This window comes from Amblyraja radiata, chromosome 13, assembly GCF_010909765.2.
Source record: "Amblyraja radiata isolate CabotCenter1 chromosome 13, sAmbRad1.1.pri, whole genome shotgun sequence".
NCBI lineage: Eukaryota > Metazoa > Chordata > Chondrichthyes > Rajiformes > Rajidae > Amblyraja > Amblyraja radiata.
In genome coordinates, this window is record NC_045968.1 from 1682894 (window position 1) to 1701772 (window position 18879).

Below are 18879 nucleotides of genomic sequence, written 5' to 3' on the forward strand. Positions count from 1 at the left end.
AAACAGCCCCTTGCCCACACCGAACAACACGCCATCTACACTAGTCCCACCTGCCTGCGTTGGCCCATATCCCTCCAAAACTGCCCTGTCCATGTACTTGTCTAATGTTTCTTAAAGTCGCGATAGTACCTGCCTCAACTAATACTAAAATGTTTAATTTTAAGAATGTTTGTCAAATAAGTGTGTCGGGGATGCATATGTCTCATATAAGTTGATGTACAAATCAACCAAATAATTGACCGAAGAGACAGGATTGATGGGCTGAATGGACTGCTCCTGTCCCCAAGGTCCCACCTCAGTCGTGCGGGCGAAATAATGTGACTTCCTTCAGTTTTCTTTAAGAAATCAGTGACACTGGTCCATAAGAGGGAAGTGTACCAATATTAATTCATTAAGAAAAATACTCAAGGAATAAAATATTTAGAATTAAATAAGGGGATTATTTAAGTAAATAAAACATATATCGTTGCCTGGACCAGGAGTGGTGGCATGTGTGTCCCGGTTACCATGGCGATTAAACTGATGTCACGCCATCTGAAAGGATTCACCTTATGGTCTACATCCACTCTCTCCACAGCTTGCCTCCGCAGTTAATCTGGAAGGTTGTAGGAAATATCGTGAAAGGGGGTTATTGTTCAGAAGAATTGCCCACGTTGTCTCTGCGCCTGGCAGTCGAGGTCTTAAGGCAAACAGAGGCACTGCGGTGAATTCGCCAAAAAAAGGAGAAACGTTATCCTGAATGAACGGACATCTGCTTCAGAATCTTGCATGTTGTATATAGTAAAAAAAAGTTCGCGTTTTAAAAACATGGGCAGGAGAGATTTACAATCCCATGAATTGTCAGGCCAACATTCTGTTCCAAGGAGCTGCACCTGTTAAACAAAAAGCGCGAATATGGAAATGACATTTAATTCCCAATATTTCACATCACGTTGTTGATTTGTGATTTTAATCCAGATATTGGTTTGATGTCCATAATGATCAAAATATGTTCGAACAACATAAGATCTGAAGACGTTGCCGTGCTCGGTTCACCTGTAGTTACTCTTTATAATCGGCTAACATGATGAATGAAATGACAATTAGCCTTCCTTTCACCCTTCTCTCTCTCTCTCTCTCTCACGCACAAACTCACACTCACACACGCACAAACTCACACTCACGCACACTCACACACGCACAAACTCACACTCACACACACTCATACTCACACACGCACACACTCACACACGCACACACTCACACTCACACACGCACAAACTCACACTCACACACTCATACTCACACACGCACACACTCACACACACACTCACACACGCACACACTCACACACGCACACACACACTCATAATCACACACGCACACACTCACACACGCACACGCACACACTCACACACCCACACACTCACACTCACACGCGCACAAACTCACATTCACACACACTCATACTCACACACGCACACACTCACACACACTCACACACGCACACACTCACACACGCACACACTCACACTCACACACGCACAAACTCACACTCACACACACTCATACTCACACACGCACAAACTCACACTCACACACACTCATACTCACACGCGCACACACTCACACACACTCACACACGCACACACTCACACTCACACACGCACAAACACACACTCACACTCACACACGCACAAACTCACACTCACACACTCATACTCACACACGCACACACTCACACACGCACACACTCACCCTCACACACGCACAAACTCACACTCATACTGACACACGCACACACTCACACACGCACACACTCACACACACTCACACACGCACAAACTCACTCACACACACTCACACACGCACACACTCACACTCACACACTCACACTCACACATTGTCGCGTTTATGATCTCTTGAATATGTTGAGAAAAGTTATAGTGCGCTGTATTTGGTCATTTTCGGTATCAACATTGGACAACGGCGATGTTGAAGTTAACGGCACATTGGGCGCAGGGCGAATATTAGAAAACAGGTGCAGGTGTCGGCCATTCGGCCCTTCGATATAATCATGGCTGATCATCCACAATCAGTACCCCGTTCCTGCCTTGTCCCCATATCCCTTGATTCCTTTAGCCCTGAGCTAAATCTAACCATCTCTTGAAAACATCCAGTGAATTGGCCTCCACTGCCTTCTGAGGCAGAGAATTCCATAGATTCACCACTCTCTGTGTGAAAAAGTTTTCCTCATCTCAGTTCTAAATGGCCTACCCCTTATTTTAATCTGTGACCCTGGTTTGGACTCCCCCAACATTTGGATTTTTTTCCCTGCATCTAGCCTGTCCAATCCTTTAAGAATGACACGTTTCGATAAGATTCCTTCTCATCCGTCTAAATTGCAGATTCATTTGTGCATTTACCCTGCGACGTAGATCAAGATGCAAGGTGAAATCTGCGGAATATGGCCGTGGGCAAATCATTGGTGCCAATGAAGTAAATTATCTGGCCATTTTACACAGCAGGTCGTGGGAGCTTGCTGAGTGTAAGTTGATTGCTGCCTTCCCCACTTTTACATTGCAAGAAGCACTTCATCAAGAGCATTTCATCAGTGTCTTATTGTCATATGTCCCAGACAGATCAATTAAATTCTTACTTGCAACAACACAACAGAATCTATAAACCTAGCACTATGTAAACTAGATAATACACAACAAATGTTCAGCGTATTGTGTGTGTGTGTGTGTACTATTATAGCCCCCGCCCCCCCCCCCGCAAACGCCGTTGGGGATACAGACCCAACGGGTCTGCACTTGGTCTAGTACCATATATTATTCTCACATATACAGGTTCAGACATAGACCAGACACACACCACACACAACACACACACACACACACCACCACCACACACAACACACACACACACACATAACACACACACAAACACACCGCACACACAAACACACACACACCACACACACATACAAATAAACACACACACACAATATATATATTTACACCTGAGATATTAGATAATATATAATATTATTATATATATAGCGTGTTGTGTGTGTGTGTGTGTGTGTGTGTGTGTGTGTGTGTGTGTGTGTGTGTGTGTGTGTATATCTATATTTATGAAAATGATACGTGTGAGAATAATAATATAAGTCTGAGATAATATATATATGTTTGCAGACCCCACTGAGATATCCCGGGGTGGGTAAAGGTGTTTACGTGTTATTACTTCTGCGGGAATGGTGGGCGGTTATTTAATATAATTATTTATTGTTACAAACCTCTTTCTTCAAACGCTGGGGCAATATTGTCCCACAAGAAAACAAAAACTTAACAGTTCTCGTCGAAGGGAAGAAAGGGCTTTTGAAATAAAATCATAAATTGAAGCACGTGATTCTTTAATTAAAAGTGACAGGTTGTATTTGCTTGCACCTCACACCGGCCCACTCCTGTAACGGGAAACTACGAACGGAAGCGACCCCCGAAGATACAAATGTAAATGACGCGCGCGACCTCTTGGTGCAGAAACTGTGCCCACAAAAGCTGACAATTGCAACACAATACAAAACACACCTTATAAAAGGCGTTGGTGTTTGCCAATAGGTTGCATTCTCCAGCTAAAAAGCAAGAACAACATTTACATGAAATAACGCATAAATGACCAATTAACAGTGAATATTTATGGATTTTAAAAGTGTGGAGAATATTTCACACCAGTAATAATACTCATTTGAGTAAGGAACAAGCTAATCGAGTAGTTTCCAAAGTTCTACATCCTATTTCTAGAAATTTAGTTTCACAACCACGATAAATCACAGAAGCGTTATACCCATTTGAAGCGTTTTCTGTACCTGGGTCCATTTCGTTCTCTCCTTCGATAAGTAATTACTGACAATTAGCTAAGTGGTGCATTAGGCAGAGTCATTCATAACGTGAAAGTGTATTTAATTTCAAGAATGAGCTGTGTCAAATTGGGTCACGCGTAGGAACCAAATCAATGACCCCCAGTCGTTTACCTGTCGCGTCTAACAATAGGTAATACATTAATTGTTACCTGTGTGAAAGGTGTGATTTTCCTGTCCACTGTTAAAAGGGAAAAAGCACAAACAATTTGAAAATCAATGATAAAGGAACGTTCAAGGGGAAAAGATGCTGACAATACGCTAGTGTATTCCGTTTCATAATGAACAGAGAGAAAACCATTGACAATGTTAGGAGGAAAATGATCCAAGCCTCACTAAGAGAGCTCAAACCAACAGCTGTGAATGGGTTAAAGGGCGGATACATTTCGTGTGGTTTTTTTTTTTTGCGTTGACACCATTCATGGCAATGAAAAGGACACGGAGTTCCCAGGTGTAACATGGAGTAGCACCGTGTCCTTCTCACCACTGACCAAATCCATGGGAATGTAGGGAGAGGCGGTTCGCGAAGAGCCCATGCGAACTGGTTGGACTGCGAGGGGGAAAGATAAGAGTGGGCTGGAGTTGGAGCTGGAGGAGATTCCTGGCCTCTGCCATCTGCCGCACTTTGGGCGGTCACGCTGGCCTTTGAGTGCGAGCGCCGAGCTGTCACACTTGATTGATGAACACTCGCCCCTGGCCGCGACCTCAAGTGTGGGAAAGTGGCTGAGCGCAGGCACTCACGCATTCACATGCTAATTCACGGATATAAATACGGCTTCGGCTGCGAGCAAGAAGACATCACAGCCAGCGAGCCATCAAATCGCTCCTCCAGATCCTCCGGTGGAAACATGACTGCCACAACATTCAGCACCAACGTGGAAAAAACTCGCAAATGCCAAGAGGAGCGCAAGGTAAGGAGGGAGGCCGTAATAAAATAATACTGAGCCGAGCTTTCCACATTCCACCCGCTTACCCTCCGCACGTCTTTCTATCTTGCAGTTAAGAAAACCTCTTATCGAAAGAAAGAAAACGCCGAGAACGGATCAACAACTGCCTCGATCAAACTTAAAGATACTGTGGTCAACGCCTTTCGCCTTGATGTAAGTACAATGCCCGCGCCCTGCTCTGGATCTTTACCCCAAATGGCCTCGAATTTTGCCCACTTTGCTGGTTTGAATTTGAGCCGATTGGAAGCCGAACATAACAGTGTTATTTTTCATTATTTTCCAGCAATCGAAACTGGAAAAAGCAGATATTCTCGAAAATGACAGTAAAAACATCTACAGAATGTCAGAACAGCAGCAGGATAATGGGTGAGTGTGTGATCTGTGATATTTGCAGCAACTAGATATAACAACATATATCCGATGGTGAATTGAATGCATTGAATTTAACCCAAGAAACCATGTGGTGCTTGGTAGTTATATTCATGTATTTTCAAGTTGAAAATAGATTTTTTTGTAAACCATGTGCGATTATAGTTAGGAAATAGAAATTAGCCGATCATTTTCTTGTCATTTATTTGTTCCTTGTTCTGTTATAGCCGATACTAAAATTGGACTGGAGGCACAGCAGAGGTACAGTGCCGGCTACATCCAGTGTATGCATGAAGTTCACAATCTGCTATTGACCTGCGACTGGATGGATCGGACAGTAGGGGCGCGCTTGTTGAATCATTTGCTGAAGTCGCTGCCTCGATCCAGCGAGGATTCGCGCCAGAGCAGCCTGAAGACACCTGCCGTTAATCCCCAGCCCTCCAAGAGCCAGCTCCCTTCGGCGACCCTGGGAAACATTCCTGCAGGCCCCGCCGTTTCTCCGGGAACCGTGGACCCGTCTCCTCGCTCGTCTCCCGACCGACACTGCAGCCCTGGGTTTATTAAAACGTGCGGGAAAAGCGTCGAGTCGACTCCAAATCCTCGTGCAAGTCTTCACCTCCCCGCCACCTGCCCTACTCAACAGCTCCAAGACGACTTGGCATCCGTGCACAATTCTCCTGTTGCATCTTCAGGCGTGTGGAGGCCCTGGTGAAGAGAATGTGTGGCTTTTTTACTAAAGATTAGACTGTCCTTATGTATCTCATAGATATGCTTCTCGAAACACTGCTGGGCGAAAAACAAATGTCCCTTGTGTGTGCTAAAATCAGGGTACTTCACGCTGAAGGATGCTTCTCCGTAGCCTATATTGTAGAAGGCGTTACAATGTTGTATTCAATGAAATACATCTAATTTATTTAATATCATGCTTGCGGGATTATTACTTGCTCCTATGTATATATTTCAATTAACGACGTATTAAAATAAATATTGAATATCACTTCCGTGTCTCAATCTGCTAATCTGTTGCACATCGTTGAATGTGGCGGCAGATTAATGTGGCCTTTTAGGCGTCTTAAAGTGTTGCTATCACACCAACAACAACATTATTAGAACGTGCTTTACCAAAATAAAACAATGTTTAATGAGATGAGTGTTACTGAATCTGATATCCGAATGTATCAAATATTTCAGCTCATAGGCAGCAGCGAGAGTGTTGTTCCTTCATATATACTCATATACTATTAGAATGAAGGGAGGTCATTTAAGACTGAGGTGAGAAAAAAATTTTTCACCCAGAGAGTTGAATTTATGGAATTCCCTGCCACAGAGGGCAGTGGAGGCCAAGTCACTGGATGGATTTAAGAGAGAGTTAGATAGAGCTCTAGGGGCTAGTGGAGTCAAGGGATATGGGGATGGGGAGAAGGCAGGCACGGGTTATTGATACGGGACGATCAGCCATGATCACAATGAATGGCGGTGCTGCTATGCTCCTGCACCTATTTTATATGTTTCTATGTTTCTGCAATATAATTTCTTCATTTTTCAAAGAGGTGTTATCGTCAGTTTCAATCGACCAAACAATGATCTAGATAGATGAACCGTCCTAAAATGAAAGGTGATGGGGGTTACTTAAACTTAAGTCTGTATTCGGAAGTTCACAAGAATAATCTCTTTGGGGGGGGGGGGGGGGGGGGGGGGGGGAGGGGGGGGGGGGGGAAGGGTAAGAGGCACGGACACAGCTGAGTTCAATGACTGAGGGTGGTGTAGTAAGTCGTAAAATGGATGGTATAGTAACCGATTGTTGCTCCTAAATAAAACAGCACTCAAGTGCAAGCGGAGACTTCTGAAGTTTCGCCCATCCTCAATGCTCTCTGTTGGGTTTTTTTCTGTGATTTCTGGAGAGTGAAAGCCGTCGCTTTTATCACCAGAGACCGGCCAAGCTCTTCTTTCATCTGGTAACACCAAGTTTCTCACGGTCTCCAGGAAGCTAACCACCGAGCCATAAAACAGATCAGTTGTGAATCTATTTAAGAGTTGAGTCCAGTTTCGCGTTTGATCGCAGTAGGGTTCTTTAATGCAGAATGCCCGGCGTGGAATTCGCCCATGTCGACAGTTAGTTTACAAAAACATATGCTCATCCATCCCCTATGCCACGAAAATGAACAGCGGACTGGGTGGCATGGCGTGGCATGGCGTGGCATGGCGTGGCATGGTGTGGCATGGTGTGGCATGCTGTGGCATGGTGTGGCATGGTGTGGCTTGGTGTGACATGGCGTGGCATGGTGTGGCATGGTGTGGCATGGTGGTGCATGGTGTGGCATGGTGGTGCATGGTGTGGCATGGTGTGGCATGGTGTGGCATGGTGTGGCATGGCATGGCATGGTGTGGCATGGTGGTGCATGGTGTGGCATGGTGGTGCATGGTGTGGCATGGTGGTGCATGGCGTGGCATGGTGTGGCAGGGTGGCATGGTGTGGCATGGGTGCATGGGGTGCATGGTGTGGCATGGTGGTGCATGGCGTGGCATGGCGTGGCATGGTGTGGCATGGTGTGGCATGGGTGGCATGGGTGGATGGTGGTGCATGGTGTGGCATGGTGGTGCATGGCGTGGCATGGCATGGCATGGCGTGGCATGGCGTGGCATGGTGTGGCATGGGTGGCATGGCATGGCATGGTGTGGCAGGTGTGGCATGGTGTGGCATGGCGTGGCATGGTGTGGCATGGTGTGGCAGGGTGGCATGGTGTGGCATGGTGTGGAATGGCGTGGCATGGGTGGCATGGTGTGGCATGGTGTGGCATGGCGTGGCATGGGTGGCATGGTGTGGCATGGTGTGGCATGTGGCATGGTGTGGCATGGCGTGGCATGGTGTGGCATGAAACAGGGTGTGTCTCGGATCAGGGCCCGGCTCCAAAACAACCACGTTTAAATAGCAAAGCGAGCTGAGCGAGGCGGGAGCGTTCGCCTCTGCTACACCCGAAACGGCCGCAGAAATGTCTTGCTGATGATGTTTAATAATTCAGATTACTATAGCAATCTGAATTATTATTTTCTCAGAAAGTAGACACAGAAACCGGAGTCACTCAGCGGATCGGGCAGCGCCGAAGCTTATGCAGCTTATAGAAACATATAAAATTGTAAAAGGACTGGACAAACTAGATGCATGAAAATGTTCCCAATGTTGGGCGAGTCCAGAACCAGGGGCCACACTATTAGAATAAAAGGGGAGGTCATTTAAGACTGAGGTGAGGAAAACAACTCTTTTTCACCCAGAGAGTTGTGAATTTATGGAATTCCCTGCCACAGAGGGCAGTGGAGGCCAAGTCACTGCATGGATTTAAGAGAGAGTTAGATAGAGCTCTGGGGGCTAGTGGAGTCAAGGGATATGGGGAGAAGGCAGGCACGGGTTATGATAGGGGGACGATCAGCCATGATCACAAAGGGTGAATGGCGGGCTGGCTCCGAAGGGCCGAATGGCCTCCTCTGCACCTATTATCTATGTCTATGTTGAGATGCCGCCTGAGCCGCCGAGTTACCAAACACTTTCTCTGCATTTCCACACAGATCATAAACTATTGCACTCTGTTGTTTTGAAGTTCCACAGTTTAAATGAACCACACTGAGCACCATAATGTTAGTTAGGGTTGCTGACATTAGATGCATGATACCATTGCAATTAAGTCATGGGTTGGCAAGGGGTATATCTGTATTTGTGGAGCGGGTAGGGTGTGGGGGGGGGGGGGGGGGGGGGGGTTGCAGTGAGGGGAGGAGGCGAGCGACATTGTCGGGGGGGGGGGGGGGGCGGGGGGCGGGGGGTTACTTATCTTACATCTAAGTTTCAAAATCAATCTTGGCTAGGCAAGAGTGGAAACAGATGCCAATTTAATTAACAAGCGAGCTTTCACAAAGTTATGGCACAAAGTAACGCAATGTTCAGGCAGCAACTTTGGACAGGTGACATTTCGGGACAGATGAAGGGTCCCAACTCGAAACGTCACCTATCCATGTTCTCCAGAGATGCTGCCCGACTTGCTGAGTTACTCCAGCACTTTATATCTTTTTTGTTGTTGTAAAATAGCATCTGCCGTTCCTTGTTTCTCTCTCGCACCGATTGCATTGTGTAGACTGAACTGGATTCAGCCTGCCACTGGGAGTTGCTGCTCACCACATTATCTGCCCCTTCTACACTGGCCTGAAGGTGGAGGCTTGATCTTGCTGTCCCTGCACGTCATAAAGGGTGCGAGGTCTCAACAATAGCTAAGCTGCAGTCAGTCAGTGTCGTTCTGAGACTTTATCTGCAGAATACTCCTCAAGCATGAGGTACATGTATGCTGGACATGCCTTTTAATGAGAATAATGAGAACATTGTACAAATGTTCAGTTCCAAAAGAAGAGGACAACTTCCATTCAAGGAGTTTTTTATATACAATTGATTTGACCAAAACTTTAAAGCAAATTAATAAACAATTGTGTTTTATGTTCTTAATCAAAAATAGAGATATATAATTATATTCTTAGAGCCCAAATGAAAAATTAAATATTCCAAATAACTCGCAAAGTCATGTATATAACAAGATTAATCTTAATTTCTTATTTATAATAATGCCTGGAAGAATTTAACATTTATCTATTGATATTCAAATCAATAAAAATGTAAATAAATGCCCACAATAACAATATAATCAATTATTATTGATAGGAAGTAGACATAAATGCTGGAGAAACTCAGCAGATGAGGCAGCATCTATGGAGCGAAGGAAATAGGCAACGTTTCGGGTCAAAACCCTTCTTAAGACTGATGTGAGGGTGGGGGGGGGGGGGGGGGGGAAGAAGAAAGGAAGAGGCGGAGCAGTGGACTGAGGGAGATCAGAGGGGAGGAGAAAGTAGGGACTACCTGAAATTAGAGAAGTCAATGTTCATACCGCTGGGGTGCAAACTGCCCAAGTGAAATATGAGGTGCTGCTCCTCCAATTTACAGTGGGCCTCACTCTGGCATGGAGGAGGCCCAGGACAGAAAGGTCAGATTTGGAATGGGAGGGGGAGTTGAAGTGCTGAGCCACCGGGAGATCAGGTTGGATATTGCGAACCGAGCGGAGGTGTTGGGCGAAGCGATCACCAAGCCTACGCTTGGTCTCACGATGTAGATCAGCTGACATCTGGAAGCAGCGGATGCAATAGATGAGGTTGGAGGAGGTGCAGGTGAGCCTCTGCCACACCTGGAAAGACTGCTTGGGTCCTTGGATGGAGTCAAGGTGGGAGGTAAACGAACCGTGTAGCATTCTTGCGGTTTGCAGGGGAAAGTGCCTGGAGAGGGGGTGGTTCGGGTGGGAAGGGACGGAATTGACCAGGGAGTACACAGGGAGAGGTCTCTGCGGAAAGCAGGACAGGGGCGGGAGATGTGAAAATGTGGCCAGTGGGATTCCGTTGGAAGGTGGCGAAAGTGTGGAGGATTATTTGATGTATGTGACGGCTGGTAGGGTGGAAGGTGGACAAGGGGGACTCTGCCCTTGTTACGAGTGGGGGGATGGGGAGTTAGAGCAGAGTTATGGGGTATGAAAGAGATCCTGGTGAGAGCCTCATCTATAGTAGAAGAGGGGAACCCCCGTTCCCTAAAGAATTAGGAAATTATCGATGCCCTGGTATGGAATGCCTCATCCTGGGAGCAGATGCGGCGTAGGCGGAGGAATTGGGAGTAGGGGATGGAGTCCTTACAGGAAGCAGGGTGGGAAGAAGTGTAGTCCAGATAGCCATGGGAGTCAGTGGGTTTATAGTGCATGTCGGTCAGAAGTCTGTCACCTGCGATGGAGATAGTGAGGTCAAGAGTGAGTGCTGGATGGAAGTTAGTGGTGAAGTGGATGAAGTCAGTCAGTTGTGTGTGGGTGCAGGAGGTGGCAGCAAAGCAGTCGTCGATGTAACGGAGGAAGAGGTCGGGGATGGGGTCATGGTACGCCTCGAACAAGAATTATTCGACGTAAACGACAAAGAGGCAGGCATAGCTGGGGCCCATGCACGTGCCCATAGCTAGCCTTGTATTGGAGTAAATGGGAGGAGTCAAATGAAAAGTTATTGAGGGTAAGGACCAGCTCGCTAGTCGGAGGAGAGTATCAGTAGACGGCAATTGGTTGGTTCTGCGGTCGAGGAAGAATCGGAGGGCTTGAGACCATCCTGGTGGGGATGGAGGTTGTAGAGTGGACTGGACGTCCATGGTGAAGATGAGGGAATGGGGCCTAGAGAATGGAATGCCCAGAGCCGAAGGAGAGTGTCTGAGGTGTCTTGAACATAGGTAGGGAGGGATTTGACCGGGGGGGGGGGGGGGGGGGGGATAGGTTAGAGTCGAGATATGTGGAAATAAGTTCAGTAGGACATGAACAGGCGGAAACAATGGGTCTGCCAGGACAGTCAGGTTTGTGGATTTTGGGGAGAAGGTAAAATCGAGCCGTGCGGGGCTGGGGAACGGTGAGGTTGGAGGCTTGGGAGGGCAGGGAGCCGGAGTTGATGAAGTCAGTGTTGGTGCTAGAGATAATGGCCTGGTGCACGTCTGTGGGGTCATGGTCCAAGGATAAGTAGGAGGAGGTGTCCGAGAGTTGGCGCGTGGTCTCAGCCTTGTAGAGATCAGCGCGCCAGACTGCCACAGCACCTCCCTTCATTATTGATAGGAAATCATTTTTAGTGATCTGAACTTTAATATTGCACAAAATGTAGGGATGTGTTGAACTCCCTACCATTAAAACCTGCCATAAAATCTTTGATATATAAAAATATTAAATATACATATAAAAATATAAAACTTGAATATTCATAGATCAACCAAATAAACGTTAACTTACTTCACTCAGTGTATTCACTCGGTAATTAGGTTACAACCATAAGTGATAAAATATAGACGTGGCCATTTGGGGCTGCTAATGCAGTTCAAAAGATTTGTCTTTTGATTTAATTAGTCCATAATAAATTCTGAATAATGACCATTGAAATATTTTAATGAGTCTGTGTGTTTAGGTGACCACATTAGAACAACCAATATAAATATCACAACTTACTAATCATATTTATAATAATGTAGCATATAGAGATGGTATTATATCCTCTTCAATGACTAGACATGAATTATGCCAGTTTACATGTTGTGTGATTATCGACCATGCCAATTTCAGGGAGGCACATATTATTTTATAATAATTGAATACATTTTTTGATAAATAAAAACAAAAACTCGCTGAGTTTGATAACCAGTTTGGAGGGGATGATGTTATAGAACACCGAGCTTTATTCGGCTACATGGGCAGAGCAGCGGTGGAGGACGCCAACAGCCAGGCTTGGCCAGGCCGACACTGCAACGCCACCAGGACAACGGGCCTTCAAGGTCAGGTCAAGAACCCTGCATTTACAAACTGTGACTTGAAAATGGCACATACATCAGAGAGATCAAACGTAGACTGTGCAATCGTTTCGCTGAACACCTTCGCTCAGCCCGCCTGAACCAACCTGATCTCCCGGTTGCTAAACACTTTAATTCTCCATCCCACTTCCATAAAGACCTTTCTATCCTCGGTCTCCTCCATTGTTAGAGTGACGCAGAGTGCTGTGATTGGCAAATCTAAAGGTGGCATTGGAATTGAGCTTGGCTACGCGGTCATGAGTCATAGAACAGGAGATCGAGAACAAAGTCCTGAAGTGTTCCTGCGCTGATAGTTATTGAGAAGGAAGTGTTGTTGCCAGTTCATACTGATTGGGGTCAACCCATGAAGAAGTCAAGAGTCGAGTTGCATTGGGATGCACAGAGACACAGATCCCTGAGTTTGATAACCAGTTTGGAGGGGATAATGATATAGAACACCGAGCTTTTGTCGATAAACAACAACCTTGACCAATGTGTTCTTCATGACGTATGTGATAGTTGATGCATTGGCAGTGATCTTCCAAAATGCCCTCAATTCTAAACAATATCCTAGTGCATTGAAAATAAAAAGATAAAAACCTTATTCAAGGAAAGAGGGAAATGTAAAATGAATGTTTCGTCTAGTTTATCCCACAATAGTCATTGGGGATATGATGAATCTAGTTTTTCAGGAAATAGTAGCTGGGCATTCTGTAGATTGTAATATATTTATGAAGAGGCAACAATAAAAGGGAAATTGGTGAATTTATGACACCTGTACTAATCAAGTCTGTAACTAGTCACCTGTACTAACCTGTCCCAAACGCTACGTCTAGTTAACCAGGTGAATGATCACTTCCAGCAGTTTAGAACCTTTGTCTCCACTGTCAATCAGACTGCACCCTACATTAAAGTCAATAGACAATAGGTGCAGGAGTAGGCCATCCGGCCCTTCGAGCCAGCACCGCCATTCAATGTGATCATGGCTGATCATCCCCAATCAGTACCGTTCCTCTGCCTTCTCCCCATATCCTCTGACTTCACCATCTTTAAGAGCCCCATCTTGCTCTCTCTTGAAAGTATCCAGAGAACCGGTCTCCACCACAGATCATTCCACAGACTCACCACTCTCTGTGTGAAAAAGTATTTCCTCGTCTCCGTTCTAAATTGCTTACCCTATTCTTAAACTGTGGCCCCTGGCACTGGCCTCCCCCAACACGGGGAACAGTCCACAGTGTTATGTTCCACCAAACAAAGGATCTAATTCTTGGCCCAACCAAACCCATAAAACCTCTCGTTAACTTTCACCCCTTGCTTTTACCACTGAGCTCATTTTGAACCCAAATTGTATTTTTCTTCCCATGAATCTTTACTTACCACGTGAGTCTTTGTGAAACGTTTTCCTGAAATCCATCTAGATTACAAATATTGTATCCCTAATATGGACCCTTTTTCTCGCCTTTTCAAAAGTGATCAATCCAATTAGTCAGAGACATCTTTCCCTTAACAAGTCCTTGCTACCTCTTACTGATTCATCTGCACCTCCCTAAATACAGTCCTTTTCCCGATAATCTTCTCCACTGATTTTATGCCAACTGGCTCATCTCCCTTGTCAGCGTTTTGAGGTAATCCAGTGACACAGCTGCTGCCCCACAGCGCCAGAGTCCCAGGATCAATCCTGACCTCGGGTGCTGTCTGTGTGGAGTTTGTACGTTCTCCTTTTGGCCGCCTAAGGATTCTCCGTTTCCTCTCACATCCCAAAGATGTGAGAGGGTGGATTCATAGGCTAAAATGGACTCTGTAAATTGCCCCTAGTGTGTAGGGAGTGGGTGGGTAACTAGGTGATCAATGGTCAGCGTGGTATTTTGGGCCAAAGGGCCTGTTTCCACGCTGAATCTTCCAATCAATCAGTCAATCTGTAATCTGCCCCCCATCGCCCTTTTTAAGCAAAGTTACCCCACTAAACCCCATAACCAATCCTATAATCAAAGTGAATTGGGAAATGATACCCAGTCTGGGCTCTTTACTCCCTTGTTTCTAAGAGGCATTTTGTCCCGACTGTGTGAATTATTACTCCCCGTTTGTCCATCCTCGTAAAACATGCCCCGAATCCTCTAGCCCCTCCAATAGCTTGGAGGTAACCCTCTCATCAGCTGAAATGTAATGATCAAAGCTTCAGGACCCATATGTGAGCCCATATCAATGTGGGCTTGCATTGGACACCCAGTTTACCAACCAAGGCGCGATTGTGTATAGGTGGAGTGTATTCAAAGTTTATATTGAACATATAAAGAGAAAATGCTAGATGATGATGCCTGTCCCGCTGAGTTACTCCAGCATTTCGTGTCTATCTTCGGTGTAAACCAGCATCTGCAGTTCCTTCCTACACGCAAAGTTTATATTTACATTTTACAGATCATTTTGGGTGGGGGCGAGGAAGGGGGAGCAGCGCCCCTGTCTAATCCTACACTAAACAGGCGCGCAAAAAACCCCAATTAAAGTTATTCAAACCAATGTCATTAAATTAAATCAAATCAAATAACACTACCCTCACCCCACCAGTAGGTTTATCACTTCGTTTTAATGGGACCGCGGCACCTCCCGAGAGCAGGGTGACCTCCTGGCGCGTTGGGGCCAGCGCTCACCAGAGTTATTGGCGCATCAGTTGTGGGCTCCATGCCAAGTCCAGTTATTGACGTGACTGCTGGCAAATCCTGGTGGGATTGCTGGCATTGGCAAATCTTGCCAGGAGATCTGGCCCGTTTTCTTCCGTGTCCACCAGAAATCTTCTGCTTCTCCTTGACGTGAGTCCGAAAATGAACGCGATTGGTGGCAAACCGATGTTGACCCCGCCATTCAATCCTATTGGCATCGTTTCGTTGGTTGCCCCGACAACAAGATAGACACAAAATGTGACAATAAAGATTGAATCTGAATCTGAATCTGATCTGAATCTTCTTCAAACAACTTCGGTAAATTTCTCCCCAGTCTTCTTCGCCCCTTTATCCCCTTCACCTTCAAGCGACTGCTTGCAAACTGCATATTTGGTGAACACTTGGGCCATCTGCCCCTCTCGTGTCTCCCGTGGGTGGAGATGGATTCCCCTGTTGAATTCCCAGACGACGTTCTCGTGTTATTATCAAGACCTCTCATTTCCACGTCAGTAACTTCATCCCGTCTCGATGTGACTATCCCAGTACATTGCGCCCTTGTTATAAACGTCAGCTCACCCAACCCCGTTGCCCATGTCCAGACTTGCACTATATACAGTACAGAACGCCACAGGAGATCCTTCTTCCCTGTGGCTATTAAACTGTACTACTGCTCCCCCTTCTGTCGTTGGGTAGACTATGGCTGACTCCCCCACCCCCTCCCCCATCCCCAATCTTTGCACCCCCCCCCCCCCCCCCCCCGATCCTTCCCACTAGTCACTTTAATTTCATGTTTCATGGAGTTTGTGTTTTTATGATTGTTCGCAGATCAATTTCCCTCCAGGGATAAATAAAGTTCTATCGTATGTATCGCATTGTAAACCTTGTTCACCCATCACTTTGCACTGAACGGGTGACTCTTGGTTAAAAGCAGGCACAAGGAACCGCAGATGCCGGATTCTTGAACAAATCACCAAGTGCTGGAGGAACTCAGCGGGTCAGACAGCATTGCGGGGAAGTTGGACAGGCGGCGTTTCGGGGTCGGGACCCTTATTCAGACTGGTTAAACAATTTTAAAAACTCCACCTTTGCAAAACCTTTCATAACTTTCCTACTGAACACATTGAAGCACTGGGATGGATATCCGTCTGTCTTCTTAAGTAGTTCTAAATATAATTACGTTCCCATTATCGTTCCCCCTCAGAGGGCGGTGGAGGCATGTTCTCTGGATGCTTTCAAGAGAGAGCTAGATAGGGCTTAAAAATAGCGGAGAGGGGATATGGGGAGAAGGCAGGAACGGGGGTACTGATTGGGGATGATCAGCCATGATCACATTGAATGGCGGTGCTGGCTCGAAGGGCCGAATGGCCTACTCCTGGACCCATTGTCTATTGACAAACGATCCTCTAGTTGCCTAGACAGCCAGTTTTAGAAATTCCGCCACGAGCTTCTTCGCCCGTTCACCTCGTTCCTCCTGTAAGCGATCCCCTGCATCTTTGATGAACATTTCGGCCATCTGGTGCTCTAGCCTTTTTTTGTGGCTGGAGATGAAAAATCTTGTTTCAAAACCTTCACGCGAAGAGCTCTGCGATGCTTTGCTCAGTCGAAATTACAAGTGTATAAGTTGCTCTAGTTCCATTCATTTTAAAGCACCCCCTTAGACACTTTTCATTGAATGAGGCTACTCTCATATACTTGCATTGTACTACATACTTTAGTTATTCCAGGACTGCACCGAATAATAGATTGCATCTGCCATCCCCTCATTTGTCTTGCACGATTGCAAATGAAATGAAAGCAAAGTCCTTGCAGGTTGGGGTTCAACTTCGTGGTATATTTAACTGGAATGGTTGCATATGCGAATGAGAATCGATGACCTTGGCCTTTCTCCGCCCTGCCCGTTATACGAGGCTGCTGCTCCTAACACAATGTGCATAGCGCATTGGAAAATCACAATGGCTCGCTCAACGTTGCGGTCCATTGTCGCTGCTTTTAGGCTGGCCTTATGAAAATAGTCTATCATAGTACCTCAACAGAAAAGGCTCCAATTTATATGTGTAAATATTTTATGCAGTGCCCCACGAAACAATGTCTTGGTCATTTATTTCAGAATTTACCCACACATTTTCATTGGCATTTTGCAGTAAAATAAAATCTATCGTTTATAGGCGTTTGGAGTATCATTTACTTATTTCATTTAATTTTCCGCGACAACCTCTCACATACCACACCGACACAACTTAAACTTGTACACAATTCCATACCAACTGCCACTATACAAATCCATTGACTAACACACAATGAATCATTCCATTATGAACCCCCCCTATTCCGTTATGATTCACCGCCATCTCTCCACAAATGTTTGAAAACAGAAAGACAAAAATAATAATTTCGTGGCACAAACTTGCAGACGCGTTTAGCAACCAAACCCCGAAACGTATTTGGTGGGAGGCTCGCAGTCTCCTCTATTATCAGAATTATTTTCCAAGCCAGCCATTCCTGAATACTGATGAAATATATTGAAAACGAGAATCGGGCACGCCTGCTCGCCCTAAACAAAAGATTTCAACGCCAGCTGCAGGGTCCGCTGAGCAGGTTGCATAATGAGTGGGCCCAATTACGTTGGTGGCAAGCTGCCAATGTTTCCAAAGAGAAAACATTAAAGCTGAGAATTGTAATCTTCATGTTGGCTGTGGAATTTATCTCGTCACCGGCTACTTGAATTATCAACGGAAAGTCCATAAAACCCCTCATCCCTCCAAGCGTTTTACAATTTCCCCAATGCCTAGTTGTGAACAGTAACTCACGTTTTGTTGTGTGAGAATAATATTTACATAAGAAACGTCTCACGTTTAAGTCACGTTAATCTTCCTGATTTGGGTTTGGGGCGTTAATGTTCATTTAGTGGGGACCCAACCATGCGCGTGGAACACATATTCGGGTTCTGATCTTTTCTGATGTTGTTTTATTTATTTCGGTGAGGTTAAGGTACAGACAAAGACTTTCACCACGACATTCAACGTGCGGAGTGAACCTGCCCTTAAACCGTACGCAGCAGGAGGCCCTCGTGCCACTGGGAGTGCGATGTCTTTCCACGATATATATCTTAAAATGGAGCTGAAACTATGCACGATTGGTATAGCGACCCTTTAAATCTTCCATCCACCAGCTCACTGCGTTAACGCTAAAGCGGCTGCACGATAGAGAGAGAGGGGGGACCTGAGCGAACGCACAGACATTTCTATTGTATTCCAGTAGCATGTCTAAACAACTTGTGGAGTCATTCTGAGGTTATTTCCAAAGTATGCAAAGCACTTTTACTTTGCTCTCAGACGTGTCCCTTACAACGAGAATGCAGGACAATGTTGTGTGTTTACTGTTCCAATAAAACTGGATACAACTGGTAGTTAAAAAAGGAGCGATTTGCATAATTGATCTGACAAGAGTAATATTTTAAATAGAGGATAAATGACATGCTGATTGTGTACCCAGCAAACTCCACATTTGCCGAAACCAAGGGTTTGGATGGGTGTCGTTTGTATATGATAAATACGACAGATACATGGCACTGGAAGTAAAAATGGGAAACAAATGAAACAAGACTTAACACCTGTCGCTTGCTCCTTAGAGACA

General features: G+C 45.7%; 1 protein-coding gene across 1 annotated transcript; it reads left to right on the forward strand.

The window, feature by feature from the left end:
• Positions 1 to 4475: 4475 nt before the first annotated feature.
• Positions 4476 to 6362, forward strand: LOC116979536 (transcription cofactor HES-6-like). The gene is made up of 4 exons (XM_033031087.1): positions 4476 to 4812; positions 4901 to 5001; positions 5132 to 5214; positions 5445 to 6362. The coding sequence occupies exons 1-4, from the start codon at positions 4651 to 4653 to the stop codon at positions 5927 to 5929; spliced, it is 831 nt and encodes a 276-aa protein (XP_032886978.1). The 5' UTR covers positions 4476 to 4650; the 3' UTR covers positions 5930 to 6362.
• Positions 6363 to 18879: the final 12517 nt, after the last annotated feature.